The 18861-nt window shown below is 46.0% G+C and overlaps 3 protein-coding genes across 3 annotated transcripts in view; all 3 read left to right on the top strand.

Annotated features, from left to right (window-relative positions):
• On the top strand, window positions 1-10122 carry LOC108241410 (ectonucleoside triphosphate diphosphohydrolase 2). Its single transcript, XM_017425516.3, has 9 exons — window positions 1-548; window positions 3574-3691; window positions 4773-4923; window positions 6091-6250; window positions 6333-6560; window positions 6641-6910; window positions 7396-7515; window positions 9435-9569; window positions 9653-10122. Exons 1-9 carry the CDS (start codon window positions 432-434, stop codon window positions 9863-9865), a joined length of 1512 nt encoding a protein of 503 aa, XP_017281005.1. The 5' UTR covers window positions 1-431; the 3' UTR covers window positions 9866-10122.
• Window positions 10123-12112: 1990 nt separating this feature from the next.
• On the top strand, window positions 12113-14590 carry phpt1 (phosphohistidine phosphatase 1). The gene is made up of 3 exons (XM_017425517.3): window positions 12113-12507; window positions 13932-14059; window positions 14155-14590. Exons 1-3 carry the CDS (start codon window positions 12342-12344, stop codon window positions 14245-14247), a joined length of 387 nt encoding a protein of 128 aa, XP_017281006.1. The 5' UTR covers window positions 12113-12341; the 3' UTR covers window positions 14248-14590.
• Window positions 14591-16244: 1654 nt separating this feature from the next.
• mamdc4 (MAM domain containing 4) overlaps window positions 16245-18861 on the top strand; it is a 24404-nt gene continuing 21787 nt past the window's right edge. The window contains exons 1-3 of the mRNA XM_017425515.2: window positions 16245-16350; window positions 18125-18217; window positions 18339-18500. Of these exons, the coding sequence (XP_017281004.1) occupies window positions 16299-16350; window positions 18125-18217; window positions 18339-18500 (307 nt within the window). The 5' untranslated portion in view covers window positions 16245-16298. The remainder of the gene's footprint in view (window positions 16351-18124; window positions 18218-18338; window positions 18501-18861) is intronic.

Below are 18861 nucleotides of genomic sequence, written 5' to 3' on the forward strand. Positions count from 1 at the left end.
GTGGGGGGTCAGGGCAACAAAAGGTTGGGAAGCTCTGCCATTCAAATGAAGACAGTGTGCAACTTTAAACTGCTCCTTTTCACATGCAAATCCCCAGGAGGCAACCAGGAGGCTCCGGCTCCACCCTGGAGCTGCACCTCCTGCATGCAAAGGAGCAGCGGCTCCTGTTTGTCCGCAGATCTGGCCGCGGAGGAGACATTTTTCCCCACTTGGCTCCAGTAACCTTGGAGCTGCTTGAGCTCCCTGACGGCCAGGAGGAGCAGAGGAGGAGAAGAGGAGCAGAGGAGGACCAGGCGGCGCGTCCGGCAGGTGACGCGTAAAAAGGCGCAGCGCCGTCGGCCGCCTCCACAGCCTCCCTCCCGGCTCAGATAAAGTCAGGGCTCGTGCTGGCAGGAGGCGCAGAGCGGAGCGGATCTCCTCAGCTTCACCTCATGGCTCAGCGCTGCTCCTCCCCGGTCCTCCTCCTGAGCCTCCTGCTCTTCGGACTGGTTGCCATCCTGCTCCTCACGGTCCCGACGGAGGACGTCCAGGAGGCGCCGGGGTTCAGGGTCGGTTCCTGCGGCTGATTTAGGACTGTGCGTGTGTGCGCGCGAGAGAGTGAGTGAGTGTGTGCATGTGTGTGTGCGCGCACACACGCGCGCGTGTGTGTTAGTTCAGCTCATATCTTCTCAGGTCAACAGTTTCTCTCTTAACCTCCATGAAGTGTTTCTAATTTAAACAAACAGGATGAAAGCTAAATGCTAAAAACTGCTAAAATTATCAAAAGCTAAAACCAGCAGAGTAGCTAAAAGGTCAAATTAGCAGAAAAGTTGTTAATACCAACGGATTAGTAGCTAGAACCAACAGATTAGCAGCTAAAATCTACAGAATGGTTGGTGCAGTAGCTAAAATTAGCTGAACAGTTGTTAAAACCAGCTGATTAGTAGGTAAAACCAACAGAATAGCAAATACAGTAGCTAAAATAAACAGAACAGTTGTTAAAACCAACTGATTAGTAGCTAAAACCAACAAAATAGCAACTAAAACCAACAGAATAGTAGCTAAAACCAACAAAATAGCAACTAAAACCAACAGAACAGTAAATAAAACAAACAGAATAGTAGCTGAAACAACACAATAGTAGCTAAAACCAACAGAACAGTAGCTAAAACCAACAGAGTAGCAGGTACAGTAGCTAAACCAGCAAACCAGGTTTCAAAGAGCAGTTGTTTGTTTGTTTGTTTTTAAAGAATTTGAAAATATTCTGATTCATTTCTATGAAGGGGAAAATGTTAAAGTTTAATTATTCAAGAAGTGTCAATTTATATATTTTTTTAAATTTTAAAAGTTAGAAAAAGCCGAAGTTTCTGATGTCTGAACGGATGAATCGTGGAGAAGCGGTCGGAGCGTCAGAAATGAAAACAGGAACCTGCTCTGAAAGAAGGAGATCAGGAGCTCAGCTGGTGGGAGGAGAAAGGCCAAACTCCATGGGGGGGAGGAAGAGGAGGAGGTGGGGGGGAGGTTTGAACTCAGACCTCCGTCAGGGTTCTGATCCGCTTCAGAAACGACATCTAACAGACCGAGCTGCAGCGTTTCAACCAACCGAATCCTCGGTTGGTTTATAGTTAAAGCCGGTGTGTCATTTGTCCCTTTCGGGCTCCCATAGGACAGAAGGACGACTTCTGAGACACAAATGACTTCTTTAGAACTCGTAAAAACAGCAGCTTTCACAGAGAAACTGCACTAATATGAAGCAGGAGGAGGCGAAACGTAACAGAAAACAAAACTCCTTTTTCCTTTTTATTTTTTAGCTTTGTGACGATGTCTGAAGGTTGTCAGTGTCCAGATCAGGCGTGGCTCGGGTGTCCTCGTGGTGTCTTGTAAAAGTCTTTTATCGGTGGCGAGCTCAGTTCAGCTGCAGATAACGGTCAAAGCTCGTCACGTGGCTGCGGAAACAAAGCCGAAGCAATAAAAAGCAGCTTTAAATGGTTTCTGGGCGCAGGAGGCTCAGGATAAAGATGTGAAGCGGCGCTGCTGGTTTGGCATTCAGGGCAGGACGGCTTCACACGGCGGCTTCGGCTCACATTCGGCCTTTTGTTTTTGTGCTACCAGCTGAAAATCCCGTGGGTTCCTTCTTTTAGGCTTAATGAAGCCGCCTCTTTCTCTCAGACTGACACACACACACACACAGGGTGAATAGTTGAATCAAAGGAATTTTCCCTACATTTTCTGGACAAAAGTGACAATTTCCATTAGAACGACCGTTCGGATCGGTTCAAGTGGAGCTCGTGGAGAGATGTGAACAAGCAATATCTTACCTGTTGTAGATGGCACCTTGAACGACCCCGTTTTTGGAGAAATGGAGCTCAGTTCTGACGGCTCCACGAAGTCGGTTCGCGAGACGTTCGTTTTCACGTTCGCCTTTCATCGACCACAAGACGTCCGGATCCGAAGCTCCTCCCTCCTCCGGCGGCGTTAAACCAGCTTCTCAGACATTGGACCACCCCGGCCCAAAGTGCGCTTCCTCCTGGCCGCCGCGGCCACGAAGAGCCGCCTGCGTCTCCGCGGTTTCTAAGGGTGTGTTCACAGCAGCCATGTTGAGTCCGCTTTAATCGAACTCCGGTTCATTTGGGGAGGTGTGAACGAGTGATTGAACTCTGGTCCGCCTAAAAACCTCGGTCTCGGTTCGAATGCGGATGTGAACGGAGACCGCTCCAAAAGCAGGAAGTGGACTACAGCGCAGGGCCTTCTGGGTAAATACGACCAAAACAAACGAGCGTTTCTACCACTGGAGGGAGAAATGGACCACAGACAAAACAGAAATCCTAAAATTGGACGCTGTTCCATTTTTTGTTTCCTTTCCCAGAAGTAGGAAGTTGCGCTCGGCGTCTTCTTCAGAGGTTTTCGTGTCGTTTCCTTCAGTAGTTCTTGGTGTGGCGCCACCACAGGCGAGGAGGGGAACGGGTCGCTCAAAGGGTTTGACTCGATGGACTCGGTGCAGCGTGACTGAGAACCAAACCGGCTGAAAATGGACCAAATGTTGGTCCCGAATCGAACCGGATCCACCGGACTATCAGGTGTGAACGCAGCTTAAGTTTAGCTGGAACAGCCGTAAAGACGGACGGCTTTTCAGCTGCTTCTCAGCGACGCAGCAGAAGCAAAAATGGCTCCATTAAAGCTCGTAAACACGCCCACAACAACCTCTGACCAATCACACGACACCTGGAGGTGTGAGGAACAGTTCGGACCGGGCCTCGTGTCGAGAAGCAGCGGACGAAGTCGCTACGAGAACAAAAATGATGCGATTTTCGTCGCACAACCACGAGTTTCACGGGTTTCAGAAAGGGGTCGCCTGTGACCTTGACCTCGCGACTATGAAATCAATAGGGATCATCCTTTGACCCAGGAGGTGTCCGGCTGTGCGTTTTGACGTTTCTGCGTCGAAGGGTTATCAGTTTAGAGCTCGGCCGGCGTGTAAAAACTACACATTCATGCATGTTTCGTATATTCAAACAAACGCTAACAGATCTTCAGCTTCGTTGTCGTCAGCGTCGGTCATCTCGTTTCTCCCGTCTCTCTGTCGCCCGCTCGCAGTACGGGATCGTCCTGGACGCCGGATCGTCGCACACGTCGTTCTACATCTACAAGTGGCCGGCGGACAAGCAGAACGGCACCGGCGTGGTCACCCAGCACAGAGAGTGCCACATCGACGGTGAGTAACGAGAGAAAACCCCACAGTGTTTGCATGTCAAATAATAAAAACCTCCAAGTCGTCGTGCGCGGGTCGCTCTGTTCTGCTCCCGGTTCTAAAGCGTAGAAGCTCAGCTCGATGTTTCAGCAAAGAAGCTGCAGAAAGTGTGATTCTGCACCAGAAAAGCCTGAGTTTTAATCATCCTCAACAATAAAACTGATATATTTTTCAAGGTTTTTATGCATAATTGTTCCTGTAGACTTTAAAGCCATAACAGCTGTTTAAATATGTGATTATTTTAATGATTTGATTTGAGCTTTGTGTGTATTTGGACCTCATAATCTGTAATAACCGAGTCAGGTTTTGTTGCCAACAATTACGAGTCATTTGTTTACATTTTTAAACATTAACAAGTTCACTTCAGTCACTCTGACTGATATCGAGTCGGTTAAATAATCCCCGGAAGGCTCAAACAATCATTAACTGTGTGTGAGCGTGTAAATGTACATGATGCTACCACCACCGTGCTTGATAGTTAGTCGTGTTTTTAGGATCACCTCGACTCCTCCAAACACACCTCTTGCCTCGATCTTTGTCTCGCCTGACCATCAAGCTTGTCCCCAGAGGACATTCGGTTTGTCCCGGTGGACAGCTGCAGGTTTCAGTTCAGCCTGAAGGTGTGGCTTTAGGAGGCGGGGCTTCCGTCTCGGTCCGTGTTGACGGACAGCTGGCGTCTCTGTGGACGGGGACACTATGGCGATTCAGATGTTTCCAGTTCACTTAGAGCCTTGGCGGTTGTTCTGGACGTCCGAACCAGTTTGATCAGATGAGTTCCGGTCCTGTGAGTGCTGTCAAGAAACGACCAGCTGCAGTCAATCACGATCACTAACAAAAGTGTGTTAGGCCTTGAAGATTTAGGTGAACGTTTGTGTGCGACTCATCCATATTTGTTTATTCTGAAAACACAGTTCTTGCTTTGAAACGGGACTTTCTGGTCCCACAGGTGTGATTTGACGTAAACATATCGTAAATACGAGTAATGGCAGGTAAACGTGACTCGACAGGCCGAATTATATAACCGGGTGCTCGTTTTCTCGCTCAGGTGGGGGCATTTCCAGCTACGCGGGCCAGGCGGGGGCAGCGGGGCAGAGTTTGGAGGCGTGTCTGGACCAGGCGGTGAACTACATTCCCGAAGACCGACACCACAGCACACCTGTGTACCTGGGGGCCACAGCGGGCATGAGGCTTCTGAAGTGAGCGGCTCTGCATCACCGGAGCGTCTGTGTTGATTTAGGTTCAACAACTCCACCTAATCTGCCACGATTAACCAGATTAGCTCCCTCACACGGCACTGAGACTGAGTACATTCATAAAACATGAAGGGAGGCTCAATATATTAATTATCCACCTGCCAATTAAAAGGAAAATCGGATTTATTTAGCTATAACTTTATCACAAACATATAAGCTGTAAAAGCAGCGCCTGTCAGCAGGGTGGACAAACCTCCGTCCGATGTTTGAACCCAGGTTTCAGAGGTAAAAACAGATTTATTAAAGTCCTGGAAAAGGGAGGAACAAGGAAAAAAAACTGAAGAATTTGGACCTCGTTTGGTTCAGACACATTTTACAGGAAGCTGCTAAAAGGCTAGCTAAGAACTAAATGTAGCAAAGGGCTACCTAAAGGCTAAATGTAGTAAAATGCTAATATTGCTACTTTAGTTAGCAGCAAAAGAGTATCTAAAAGCACCAGAACAGTTGGTTAAAAGTAGCAAAATGATAGCTAAAAGCTAAAGTAGTAAAAGGCAAGCTCAGAACTATATGTAGCAAATGGCTACCCAAAGGCTAAATGTAGCAAAGGACTAGCTAAGGGCTAAATGTAGCAAATGGCTAGCTAAAGGCTAAATGCAGCAAAGGGCTAAATGTAGCAAAGGGCTAGCTAAAGGCTAAATGCAGCAAAGGGCTAGCTAAGGGTTAAATGTAGCAAATGGCTAGCTAAAGGCTAAATGCAGCAAAGGGCTAAATGTAGCAAAGGAGTAGCTAAAGGCTAAATGTGGCAAAGGGCTAGCTAAAGGCTAAATGTAGTAAAATGTTAATTTTGCTGCTTTAGTTAGCAGCAAAAGAGTAGCTAAAAGCACCAGAACACTTGGTTAAAAGTAGCAAAATGCTAGCTAAAAGCCAAAAGTAATAAAATACTAGCTTAAAGCCAAATGTAGCAAACGGTTAGCTGAAAATTTAAAGCTAAAAATTCCCACTGTTCTTATTTCCGTCGATGACTGTCCCACTTTATTTGAATTCTGGCTTAAATGAGAATAAAATGATCTGAAATTTGAGCTTAAAATGTTCAACATTCAATTGTTTATTCCTGTTCAGCTCACTAGTTTTAGTTAAAATTCTTTCTCTTTTTTTTTTTAAATAAAAAAGCATTTCCAATTCGAAGCAGGCGAGTCAGATTCTAGAGGAAGTGGGCCTCAAAATCCAGTCGTACCCGTTCAACTACCGCGGAGCCGCTATCCTCACCGGGCAGCAGGAGGGCGCGTACGGTTGGGTCACCGTCAACTACCTCCTGGAGAACTTCATCAAGGTACCCAAAGTTTTTATCATCAGTTAAAGTTTGATCCGCAGGAATCCTTATTTTCCCCGACCTGATGGAGTTTTTCCGGCAGTACGGTTTCGTGGGACGCTGGTTCAGCCCCGGCAGGCCGACAGTGGGGGCGCTGGATTTCGGCGGCGCGTCCACGCAGATAACCTTTGCCACCCAGGAGCTGGTGGAGGACAAAAACAGCGGGATGAAGCTTCGTCTTTACGGCCGGGACTACTCTCTGTACACACACAGCTTCCTGTGCTACGGAAAGGACCAGTTCCTCAAGAGGCTGCTGGCGAACATCGTAAAGGTAACCTCGAAAAGTCGGTTTCGTATTTAGGAATTCAAGACTTGTGAAGGTATCGTCACAGACGGTATTCTCTCTGTCAGACTCAGGGCTCGTCTCAGACCGTCACTCATCCCTGCTACCCCACGGACTTCAACAGGACGATAAAAATGGAGGACATATTCGGCTCCCCCTGCACAGGGAACGAGAAGCCCGGCTCGTACGACCCTCGGGACGCTCTGACAGTCCGAGGCGGCGGGCATTACGAGCACTGCGTGGGCAACGTGTCGGCGCTCTTCTCCTTCGACGGCTGCGGCTTCTCGCGGTGTTCCTTCGACAGCGTCTTCCAGCCGAACGTCACCGGCAGCTTCATGGTACGAACAGCAGCAAACACATTGTCCGTCGTCAGCCATCTTGAATCAGGCTGACTCCAGAAGCTAAGCAGCCGACGACGTCCTTCCAGATCCAAGAGCTTTATCAAAGATTATTGAGACACACAAACGCAGGCAGTTACACGATCGCCCGCCGACACGAAAGGCGGTCGATGGTTACGTCCTAAGAGGGCCGTCTGGGCGCCTTCCCCGCTGAGATCGGTCGCCAGGCAACAAGAAAAAGACAAACTGTCGTCCCCAGCAGGACGATAAACAACCACCGAGCTGACTGTAGACCCGTCAGAGGCTATTAGCTGTCAGGTTCTGGATTAAAGATCTACCGGAGAAACAAGAGATCCATTCAGCCGTTTTAGTCTAAAATACCATCCAAGTGTAGCCCTGACGCGCGCATGATCAGTTCCTCATCTGCTGTGTGCTTTAAATGAGCTTCTTTGTTCTCATTTGTTTCCGTTTTATTTCGTCATCAGGCGTTTTCTGCGTTTTTCTACATCCACTCCTTCCTGCAGCAGGTCACCGGGATCCTCATGAACACGCCGCAGAAGCTGGAGGAGGCGGCCAAAAGCGTCTGCGGCATGACCTTCCAACAAGTAAGTCTCCGCATTTGTTCGTAAGATTCATCCGCCTGAATAAACGCACGTTACCCGCCGCGTTTCAGGTCCGTAGTTTAGACCAGATCGTCTCAGGTCTCCGAACAAAAACCTCAACAAACACTCTAAAATAAACAATTAGTAAAAGTTGTCGGTCTAAGGAAGTGAAGTGAAATTTCAGCAGCAAGGCAATCCAAAGTGCTTTACAACAGAATCAAATACAGAAATAAAAACATCAATCAGGTAGATTTTAGCTAATACAATAAACTTTCCTCTAAGAGGAGGCATTTGAAATACAGAGATAAGATAACTATAACAGAGTAATGAGTAGTTTTAGCTGATAGTATGGTTGGTATAACTATAACAGGTAATCTGAGTAAACTAACAATCTGTAAGTCGGTTAGTGATGTACTGTATAACCTAAACAACAATCAGGTACAGATCAAATGCAGAAATACAGAGATAAAAACATTAAAAAAATCAAAAGCAATTCTAGCTAACAGAACGGTTGATATAATGATATTGATAACAAGTCTTTAGTGATCTATAGATCAATGGGAATATTTTAAAGTCTGTTATTTAACTTGGGTCAGAACTGTCATCTAAGAGGAAATATTCAAGTTGATACAGTGATAAAAGGTCTTCATAGACCATTTAAATATGAATAAGTTTTCTTCTTAGAGAAGCATTCATAAGATAAATCTATTTGATAAGGGTAGACTAACAGAGACTAAAAAAAGCCACATTAGGTGCAGATAGCAAATAGGGTGACAGATAAGAGAGAAAGCAGAGACTGTGGAGAATGGTGTAATGTGTGTGTGTGCTTGCAGATAAGTCCATGAATCACGTCACAGAGGCCATTGTCTTTGATTATATGGTGGAATGTTTATCAGCCAGCCCGGAGCAGATCCACAGATGTCCTCAGGCAAGGGAGGGGGCAGAGCATCTTATTTCCATAAAATCCAGGAGGAATTGAAGATAGCCGGCCAACAAGGGAGCCAGATTCAGATAACAATAAGGAAGCAGCAGCAGATTGCAGCAGATCTTCCCTTTTAACAGGAAGAACCCTCTAGTAGAACCAGAACCAGAACTAGAACCAGGCTAAGAACCAGAACTAGAACCCTCTGCTTCGACCGGGTGGGGTTTGAGAGGACAGGAAGGAGACAAAAACAAAATGACTGGTCCAGGTGTGGTTTCTATAGTTCAGGTGTGGTTTCTATGGTCCAGGTGTAGTTTTTATGGACCAGGAGTTGTTTAGATGGTCCTGGTGTCATTTTGATAGTTCAGTTGTAGTTTCTATGGTTCATTCTATAGTCCAGGTGTAGTTTCTGTAGTCCAGGTGTGATTTCTATGGTCCAGGTGTTGTTTCTATAGTCCAGGTGTGATTTCTATGGTCCAGGTGTTGTTTCTATAGTCCAGGTGTGGTTTCTATGGTTCAGGTGTAGTTTCTATAGTCCAGGTGTAGTTTCTATAGTCCAGGTGTGGTTTCTATAGTCCAGGTGTGGTTTCTATGGTCCAGGTGTGGTTTCTATAGTCCAGGTGTGATTTCTATGGTCCAGGTGTGATTTCTATGGTCCAGGTGTGATTTCTATAGTCCAGGTGTGATTTCTATGGTCCAGGTGTTGTTTCTATTGTCTAGGTGTGGTTTCTATGGTTCAGGTGTGGTTTGTATGGTCCAGGTGTGGTTTGAATGACTCTCAGCTACTACCACACCAACCTTTAGCTGAGTATCTGTGGAATTTGTTGAGGTATAGCTAATTTTGTGTTGGCTAAATGATTGACACCTAATGTTTTAGACCTTCATCCGATGTTCTGAAAGATTCATTAATTCCATTCAGTTGTTTTCGTTCAGCATCACCCGCCCTCAGCTTATAGCAGACTTTAACCACGTTCTGCCTCTTTTGTTTTGTCCGTTTCAGATTTTGCTTCGGGCTCCAAAGGAAAAGGCTCGTTTACATGAGTACTGTGCTGCCTCTGTGTTCGTCAAAACGCTGTTGCTCAGAGGCTACGGCTTTGATGACGCCACATTCCCGCACGTTTCCTTCCAGAAGAAGGTAATCCCCCATCATCTCAGTAAAAAGCCCTGGGGACCTTTCAGACGGTTGACGGATGTTTGGGTTTTTTTCTGCTCCCGCAGGCCGGAGACACCTCGGTGGGCTGGGCTCTGGGCTACATGCTGATTCTGAGTAACTTCCTGCCCGCAGAGAGCGCCGGCGTCAGGAAGGCGCTGTCCGAAGGAGCGTGGGGGACGCTCATCTTCCTCTTTGTTGTCTTCCTTGTTGTCGTCCTGGCCTTCCTTTTCTTTCGAACTGGAGACAGGAAGAAAGGACGTGACGAAAACGCCATCTAGAGGCCGAAGACGTCCTCGAACAGAAGCGTGTTTGTGCCTGTTTCAGCTCAGTGCTGCGTCGCCTTTGATTTAAAATTCTGATGGCTGAAGAGCCGAGTTTGAGTTTAAACGTGCGCCGACTTTTTATGCCACCTTTTGAAGTGGGGTTCTGTGGAACAAATACTATCTTACCTGTTGTAGATGGCTTTTTGAGCGACCTCAGTTTGGAGAAATAGTTTAATTTTGATCAGATTGATGGCCTAAATCAGTGGTCTCCAATCCTGGTCCTCGAGGGCCGCCATCCTGCATGTTTTACTTGTTTCTCTGCTCCAACACACCTGATTTGAATCAATGGGTGATTAACAGGCTTCTGCAGAACATGAAGAGGTAATTTAACCACTGAATCAGGTGTGTTGGAGCAGAGAAACAAATAAAACCTGCAGGATGGTGGCCCTCGAGGACCAGGATTGGACACCCCTGGCCTAAATGTTAGTCCAAGACCAAAATATCTACATTACACCAGATATATTTTCAATTTCATTTTTTCTTTTTTGCGCATTCTAACTGAAAATGCTGAAATACCGGTGCCGTGCCACCAGGTGGCGAGAGCGTCCACCTTAACAATCAGCTTTGCTAACTTAGCAACTGTGTCGCCATATTTAGGGATCATTCAGACCCATCTAACGACTCTTTTTCCAAAAAAAGTGAACTTTTTTCTGCCACGACTGGAGACTCCTGGACATTTTGATGTTAGAAACACCTGGTGGCAGAAATCACACACTGGGGTTCTAGATGTATTATTATTATTTCTTGTAAAAAGTTTTTTTAAAAAGTGCTTTTTCCAAAATGTCTGACTTTTCTCTCTTACATTAAATTAAAAAAAGATTTAAAGATTACCACCATTTTGATAACTCAGTTGCTGGGTTAAAGCTGTTGGGTTGGTTTGACCCAATATTGGGTCATTTGGTTGGTTTCATTCTTCACCGTCGGCCATTTTAAACCAGAAGTTGTTTATTTCGGACCTGACTGGAACTCTGCTTTAGGACATAATAAGTAAAGATAAGACGGTAAACCAGGCTGACTTTTTTAACAACTTTATTTTGCACTAAACGTTGAGTTTCTAAAATAACAATGGTCTCTGCTAGTTAGCTGATGCTAATAGCGGTTAGCACCAACCCAAATTATATGTGTCTAATAATAAGAAGTAGCTCCAATTCAACAAATTGGTCATTTTACTCCATTTTTTGGGCAGAAAACAGTCAACTGGTGACCTGTTGAGGTAAAAATTGACCCTACACTAAGAAATTGGAAACCCAGCAGTTTTTAGTTAGTTTGATTATTTGTTACCAGGAAGTCTACCCCACTGGAGACAATATAAGCACTGGCAGCCATTTTGTTTCTTTCATATTGCTATAGATACGTAGAATGACTGGTAATTTATCTTTGACTGCAAGACAACTAGAATGTTTTCTTAATTTAAAGCTGATTAAACACAAATTCTTACATGGCACCTGCTGAAGATCATGTAATTTAATCGACTGTCTTTGGAACATGTTTTGTTTTTGTCTGACAAAATGGCGTTATTTTTGGTGTTGTGTAGTTTGTATGATATAACAAAGACTTTGTTGTTGTTGTACTGGAGGGGGTTGTAGTTAAAAACCTTAATTTCTAACAGACCAACAAAGGTCTTGAATGTTGTGATTAAAGGTTCATGCTTGAATTTATTCCAACCACAAAATAACTTGTTTGTGTTCAATATAGATTCTTGCTGAGACAGTTTTATTTGCAACTTTTCCAGGTTCCTGAGCGGCTCTAAAGGGGTACTGTCACAATAAATAGGTTGCAGAAACTACAAATTTTAATACAAACATATTAAATGCTTAGTTTATTTGCCTCTCTTTTGTTTATTTATCTTTTGATACCTTAAATAATAAAATCCGGTTCACTTTTATGATTCTATAATAATCATCTTGCTCATTTATTTACTTATTCAGTTAGTTTTGAACCAAAACTACCAGGATGGCTGTTTTTTTCCCCAACAAGAAAAGTACTTCCGGTAAAATGTATTTGCCTTCAGAATAAAAGCAAAGTAAACGATTGGATCGGTACACTCGGTGAATGTGAAAGCTTAAAATGATTTTACAACACGTAAAATGTAGTGTATTGAAAGAAAATGTAGTCTACAGCCAATAATAATAATAATTGAGATGAAAAGAGTGTGACCGTGTTAGTTTGCCTTTTATTTTGAAGGTTTAAATCGGAAGCGGCGCTTGCCGCTGATTGCGTCATGGCGGCGCAGGTGTGAGAGCAGAGGAGACGCTTTTCTGTTCCGAGTTAATGCTCTTCCGTGGAACTAAATTACATTTTCTTTATCATGAAAATACATTTTGGCCGTTTTTAGCACAAGAATTGGCCTCAAACGGCGGAGCTTTGCGATTAAACCGAAAGCCGAAGTCGGTGCGAAAACCCGAACCTTGGGTCAGTCAGGAGTTCGGAGATGTGCACCCAGACCAAGGCCGCGGCCGTCATGGCCAACATCCCCCGGGTGGACATCGACCCGTCCGGGGTGTTTAAATACGTCCTGATCCGAGTCCACAGCCGGGAGGAGGGAGACGACTCGGAGGCGGATATAGTCCGAGGATACGGCTGGGCCGAGTACCACGGTGAGGCTGAATGGTTGTTTGATTTATAAAAAAAGACAATTTAAAGATAAACGACTTTAAACTAACCACCTTCCACTGAGCGTCCTAAAGGCGGGATCTGACTGCGACTGTTGGAGACTAGTTGGCGACCGTTTTGCAAGGGAGTCGTAAAATTATATATATATACATATATTAATTTGGTCTAAATCTGCCCATGTTTGTTTCAAAAGTGTACTCTGGAAGATCAGGTCACAGAGTGGGTTTGATGTGGGCGAAAAAATAATGTGTGCGGCCAAGAATGCAGTTTGGCAAGCCGATTTTTTACAAAACTGGCCGCTCAGAACGCAGACGCCCAGAATTCGGCGAGACTCATTTTTACATCCTCCAAGGAGGTCATGTTCTCTGTTGCATCTGTCTGTCTCTCTGCCTGTCTCTGTCCCTTTGTCTCTCTGCCTGTCTCTCTGCTTGTCTCTGTCCCTTTGTCTCTCTGCCTGTCTCTCTGCTTGTCTCTGTCCCTTTGTCTCTCTGCCTGTCTCTCTGCTTGTCTCCCTGTCTGTCTCTCTGCCTGTCTCTCTGCTTGTCTCCCTGTCTGTCTCTTTGCTTGTCTCCACGTCTGTCTCCCTGTCCCCCTGTCTGTCTCTTTGTCTCCCTGTCTGTCTGCGTCCATGATTACTCCGTTATGAACGGATTTTCGGGAAACGTCAAACACGGTGCAAGGAACAAGGGGTGAGATTTCGGTAGTGATCTGGTCAAAGGTCACAGATCAGCTGGTGTTCTAACTCCAGCTGGGTAACAGGAAGCAGGACACCTCATGGGTTAGAGGGTGATCATCGTTGATTTCAAGGTGACGGAGTCAAAGATCATAGTCACAGATGATCTGGTGCGCTGGCTGTGCAACCATGTAACAGAGGAAAATTAGACTCCACAGCTGGACACTTCGTGGGTCAGGGGTGATCACCATTGATTTCAAGGTCATGGGGTCGGAGGTCAACCTCACAGCTGACCCAGTGCTCTAACTGCAGCAGTGGAATGTAGGAATGTCAAACTGCACAGCCGGACACCTCAGGGGTCAAAGGTGATGCCTGTTGGTTTCAGGGTTTATGGGGTCAAAGGTCACAGGTCAGCCCTTTGTTAAAACCTGTGAGCCTTTAGTTTCCGGTTGTGTCCGTTGGTTTGTCTGTCAGATCAGGTAAAAACCGACGAACAGATCTGGATTAAACGTCGGTTCTGATCCGGATCGAGTCGTTTCTTTTTGGGCTCTCCGGGGGGGTTCTAGTCCTGCGATACTGAGTCAGGTTCGAGTCTCAGTGAGGTGTCACAGTTAACTCGAGAACACCCAGTTTCAGGTCAGTGAACTCCTTTAAATCCGAAGGCGGCACGTCAGCGTCGGTCTCGTCGTTCTGGAAACGGCGTCGTTTAAACGCGTCGTTCTGCTTTCCTTGCAGCGGACATCTATGAGAAGGTGTCCGAGGAGCTGGAGGCAGGAGGCCTCCTGGACTGCGAGTGCATCGGAGGAGGGAGGATCAAACACGACGCTCAGGCCAAGAAGATCCACGTCTACGGGTACTCCATGGTAAAAAAAAAAAAACCCCGAGTTACGGAAAACTGAACTTCTCAAACGCTTCGAATTAAACGCTGATCGTTTTTGTTTTTTCCTCGTCGTTGCAGGGGTTTGGACGAGCGAACCATGCGGTGACCACGGAGAAACTGAAGGCTCGGTACCCGGACTATGAGGTGACCTGGGACAACGAAGGCTACTGAAGTGACCCGGAGGCGGATTTCTTCGGGGGTTCTGCTCATTCTGGACAAACGTAGAAACTTTCGGATCCGTCGGGAAACATTTCGAAATAACGCATCACTGACTCGGTGACCCGAGCTGTGAAACGTGCTCCTAAAAACCAAGTCGCACCTATCGTAGCGCAACTTAATGTTTCAAATTGTAATATATCGTCCGGAAACATCACGGCTGTAACAGTTTTGCAGATAAAGTCACCCTGACTTGTTTTAGAGTCTCGTAGAGTCAACCTAACAACTCAAACCTGTTGTCAAACGAGCATTATGTGTTTTTTTTATGTTTGTTTCATAAATAATTCCTTAAAATCTTCTTCTGAGCTGTGTTCATTCCTTCCCTGGCAGCACAGAACGATACAAGCGTCCCTGTGAGGTTTTAGCGTCCAGTCTTTTCGCAGCAGATGTGTGAAGGTCGCGGTTTGAAGATTCAGCGGAATCAGATCGTCTACGAGAAGCAGAGTTGACGCCCGGACGCCTTCCCTCTCCACGACCGTCCGACCTGCTCCGGAGGAGAGTTCAGCTCTGGCTTCGTCCCACGTGGCCCGGATGGGCTTTAAAAGCGACCCCCAGCACCCCTTTGAAGAACGCCTCGGAGAATAAGGCTATAATCCTCCAGATCCACAAAACACGTGGACCCGGGGAGTCCGATGACCCCTTCAACAACTCTGCGAGGGTGAAGATGGGTCCAGTGTTCCACGATCCGGATGAAAACCTCACGGCTCCTCCTGAATCTGAGGTCTGACAATCGGTCGAAGTCTCCTTTCCCCAGAGGGCCGAGCAGTGTGATCCCTGATAGATGCAACTCACTAAAGCAGGGGTCCTCGAGGGCCACCATCCTGCAGGTTTTCCTTGTTTCTCTGCTCCAACACACCTGATTCAACCGTTAAATCACCTCTTCATGTTCTGCAGAAGCCTGTTAATCACCCATTGATTCAAACCAGGTGTGTTGGAGCAGAGGAACAAGTAAAACATGCAGGATGGTGGCCCTCGAGGACCAGGATTAGCTACCGCTGCGCTAAAGGCTCCGTCATGCTCCATGAGAAGTCAGGAAGTCAGTTCGCGGTCACACCTTTCATCGTCAACAAGACGCTCGAATCAGATCTCCCAGGAAGCTCTTTTGTCCTCCTACAGATGTTTGCTTCCCTCGCCGCGACCAGACGTGTTTATTAAGCCGACTGAGACAGAACACGGCGATTGACAGCGCACAATAACGAGCAAATGAAGGGAGCGTGCCCCGACGCCGCCCGGCCCGAAGAGCCACCCGTGTCTCTGCGGTCTTTTTAAGCTCAGAGGTTTCTACGTTTTTTCCTGGAACAGCCATATCGACGGCTGGATTCTCAGCGGAGCAGCGGAAGCCAAAATGGCTCCGTTAAAGCTCAGAAACGCGCCCACGACGACTTCTGACCAATCACGCGACACTTGGAGCTGTGAGGAACAGTTCGGCCCGGGCCTCGTGTCACGAAACGGCGGACGAAGCCGCTAGGAGAACAAAAAAATGACGCAATTTTTGTTGCGCGACCACGAGACTGAGAGCCGACTTCGTGGCTTCTCATGGACGATTGAAAGGCCTTAAGTGGTCCTCCGTTTTGATCTTGATTTTTAACCCAGTAAAACCCTCGTTTCCACAGAGGTGATGGTCGGTAGGTCACTGAAACACCCTAAAATCTCTCAGCGGGTTTTTGCTGGTCTCCCACTGATCTCTCAGCTGTCTCTCAATGATGCAACAAGACCAGACAGAGATGACCGGGAGACCAAAGGACCAGCGAGCGATCGGCGGTGAACCTCTGAAACGTGTCTTCAGATGGTCACCGGCCACCACAAACCGTGGTGACGACGGTCAAACGTGTTCTCGTCGAGCACTTTGATCCGTGCCTGAAGGAGGAGACGTTTTTTTTTTTTACGATCGCTCGATGCTGTTGCACGCCGGGTGACTTAAAGTCCGCATGTTATCTCTCAGAAATGGAGGTCAAAGTCTCCCCGGGTTGTTTTCAGACGGACGCAGCGGCGGAGGAGGTATAACGATGTTGCGTCCGAGGAGCTCGGCTCTCCTGCTGCTGCTGGCCGTGCAGTTGGGTAAGAGCGCCGTCCAAATCCGACTTTTTATCTTCTTACTTCGAGAAATGATGTCCAGAGTCCGAAAAATAATAAAAAAAAACAGTTGGACGAAACTCTGTTGAGATACCCAAACTATTTCCTCTGCAGTCGAGATTTCTCTTGGATGTTTAAGTTCCTAACAGATTAAAGTATTTTCAGATGTTTAGCAGCGGCTGCCACGTCCATCACATCTTCTCTTATAAAGTTTTACCGTTTTATTTGTGTTTGTCTTTGCGTTAAAGCCGTTCGGACCAAAGATGACGCGTAAACTTTGTCTAAAACGACAAGCATCGGTCTCTGCTCTCGTTTTTAGGGTCCCACCTCTCAGCCGGTGGAATATTCCGGAGTTTCTGTCCGTTCGGCCATTTTAAAGCAGAAACGTTAATCCTGATCAGAGACCTTTGGTTTGACGGATGCCGACCCGATTAGTTCTCTCTGGACTTTGAGCCAGTCGGTGTTAGTTGGGCCGTAATGAGTCCCGATGGGAGAGTCCAGGACTGAGTCATCTGTGGGATTCTGAGAAAAGCAGAGATGTTATTTCTTCTGGTTTTAAAATGGCTCTTTTTTTCTGACAGGTTTTCTTTACAGATTGAATGGAGTAATGATGAAATGTTCATGTACTTTCATCAACACCATCCCCATCAGGCCATTGGGTGGTGCTGTTTGTCCACATTTATAAGTCTTTCTATGTAATGTTGATCTGCAGTGACATTTAATAATTATTTACCTGACAGGTCTTAATATTTAGGCACTTTAAGCTGTTGTTTTGTCAGAAGCGGTTCTTAGTCAAAATGGCGGGGTTGATTTCCGCTCTCATCTGAAGCATCCATGTTTCCTGACCAAGACTTAACGTTCATGACCGTCGGTCCCACTGATCCACTCTGCCTGGTTGGCTTCCTGTACCTGATTTTTAACTAATTATGGTTCCTAGTTAGCGTTACGCCTCCAGAGCCCCTAAATCCGAGCCAAGACCTGAGCTAAGGTTCAGCTGTAGCTTACAGCTGCTGAAACCGGCTTCATATTGGCAGGTGCTGCCACTGCGGCTCACTTTGAGCACCGAAAATAGGTACTCAGTATTTTATTTGCAGTAAACAGCAGTCAAAATAATCCCAGTTTAGAAAATCAGAGAAAGATTCTCAGAGGGGAGTCAAGCTAACGGTAAATATTAGAGCTAACGGTAAATATTAGAGCTAACAGTAACTTGGAGTCGAGCTAACGGTAAATATTAGAACTAAAAGTAAATATTAGAGCTAACGGTAACTATTAGAACTAAAAGTAAATATTAGAGCTAACAGTAACTTGGAGTCGAGCTAACAGTAAATATTAGAGCTAAGGGTAACTTGGAGTCGAGGTAACAGTCACTTTAAGTCAAGCTAACAGTAACTTGGAGTCGAGCTAACAGTAAATATTAGAGCTAACATAAATTCAGTTAAGCTAACAGCTACACTAACAGTTACTCTGAGTCAATATAAAAGCAACTTGGATAATAACAGCTAGTCAGAGTTAACGACCCATCAGAGTTAAGCTAACAGCTAATCAGAGTTAGCCTAAATTATTAAAGTTTTGAAGTTGGATGGTTTCAATTTGCTCTTAAATGGTTAAAAACTTCTCTGACTGCTGTTTATTGCAGGTAAGATACTGACTTCTGATAACCCCTCCTCAAAACAGCCATAATCAGCAGAATAAAGTTGCTCAGAACACGTCTGTTTTATTAAATCTGATTTTTATTTGAACGTTTTAAATGATCGCACAGCTTCTGGTTCTTGGGCCCCTCGCTGTGAGGCTCCTGAGGGAAGATGTGACTTTGTGTGCGACTGCGACGACTGCGCAGACGAGCAGGACTGCGGTAGGTTGGAAACATGAAAAAACATGGCCGATTTATTTGATTTTAATATGTAACGTCAGTAACCGTCTTGAAGGGGGGAGCATCCAAACAGTTAAGCTTGGTTTCTTTAAACTCCCCGAAGGCTACAGAGGGAAAACGTTCGAGTGCGACTTCGAGGATGCCGGGATCTGCGGATGGACGGTCGAGTCATCGGGCGAAACGTACAGATGGGAGAGGCTTCAGAGCGGAGTCGGGCTGCCGGACAGCGGGCCGTCCTCCGACTACACCACCGGCACAGCCACAGGTAGAAGTTTTTGCAAGATGAGCTGATTTTTGCAGAGGTTCCTTAATAAAGTCAGCATTTAAAACAGAAACAGGATCAAATATTCTTATCCAGGAGTTAATTTATAACCAAAAAGTCTTTTTTTTCCTGCAGTGAAGCTGATTTAAAGAAGAGTTCTTCTAGTTGTGTGAATGCTTTATAGCATTCACACCATTGTTTTCCTGTTTCTCTTTTTTATCTATTATTCTTCTTTCACTATTCCGTACGTTTTTCGGCATCTAACTCGTTCCGCAATTTTTCAGCTATTTCAACCGTTCATATATCAAAACGTTCAGCTCATTAATGACAAGACCGCTATGACTTTTGGTATTGGTGCAATTTC

The sequence above is a fragment of the Kryptolebias marmoratus genome, linkage group LG14, assembly GCF_001649575.2.
Source record: "Kryptolebias marmoratus isolate JLee-2015 linkage group LG14, ASM164957v2, whole genome shotgun sequence".
Classification (NCBI taxonomy): Eukaryota; Metazoa; Chordata; class Actinopteri; order Cyprinodontiformes; family Rivulidae; genus Kryptolebias; species Kryptolebias marmoratus.

Excerpts from the sequence above, each read along its gene's own strand:
- phpt1 (XM_017425517.3), top strand. The coding sequence starts at position 12,342 with ATGTGCACCCAGACCAAGGCCGCGGCCGTCATGGCCAACATCCCCCGG. Across the intron at positions 12,508-13,931 it reads CGGCTGGGCCGAGTACCACG|CGGACATCTATGAGAAGGTG; the intron begins GTGAGGCTGAAT and ends CTTTCCTTGCAG. Across the intron at positions 14,060-14,154 it reads ACGTCTACGGGTACTCCATG|GGGTTTGGACGAGCGAACCA; the intron begins GTAAAAAAAAAA and ends TCGTCGTTGCAG.
- LOC108241410 (XM_017425516.3), top strand. The coding sequence starts at position 432 with ATGGCTCAGCGCTGCTCCTCCCCGGTCCTCCTCCTGAGCCTCCTGCTC. Across the intron at positions 3,692-4,772 it reads CAGAGAGTGCCACATCGACG|GTGGGGGCATTTCCAGCTAC; the intron begins GTGAGTAACGAG and ends TTTCTCGCTCAG. Across the intron at positions 6,911-7,395 it reads ACGTCACCGGCAGCTTCATG|GCGTTTTCTGCGTTTTTCTA; the intron begins GTACGAACAGCA and ends TTTCGTCATCAG.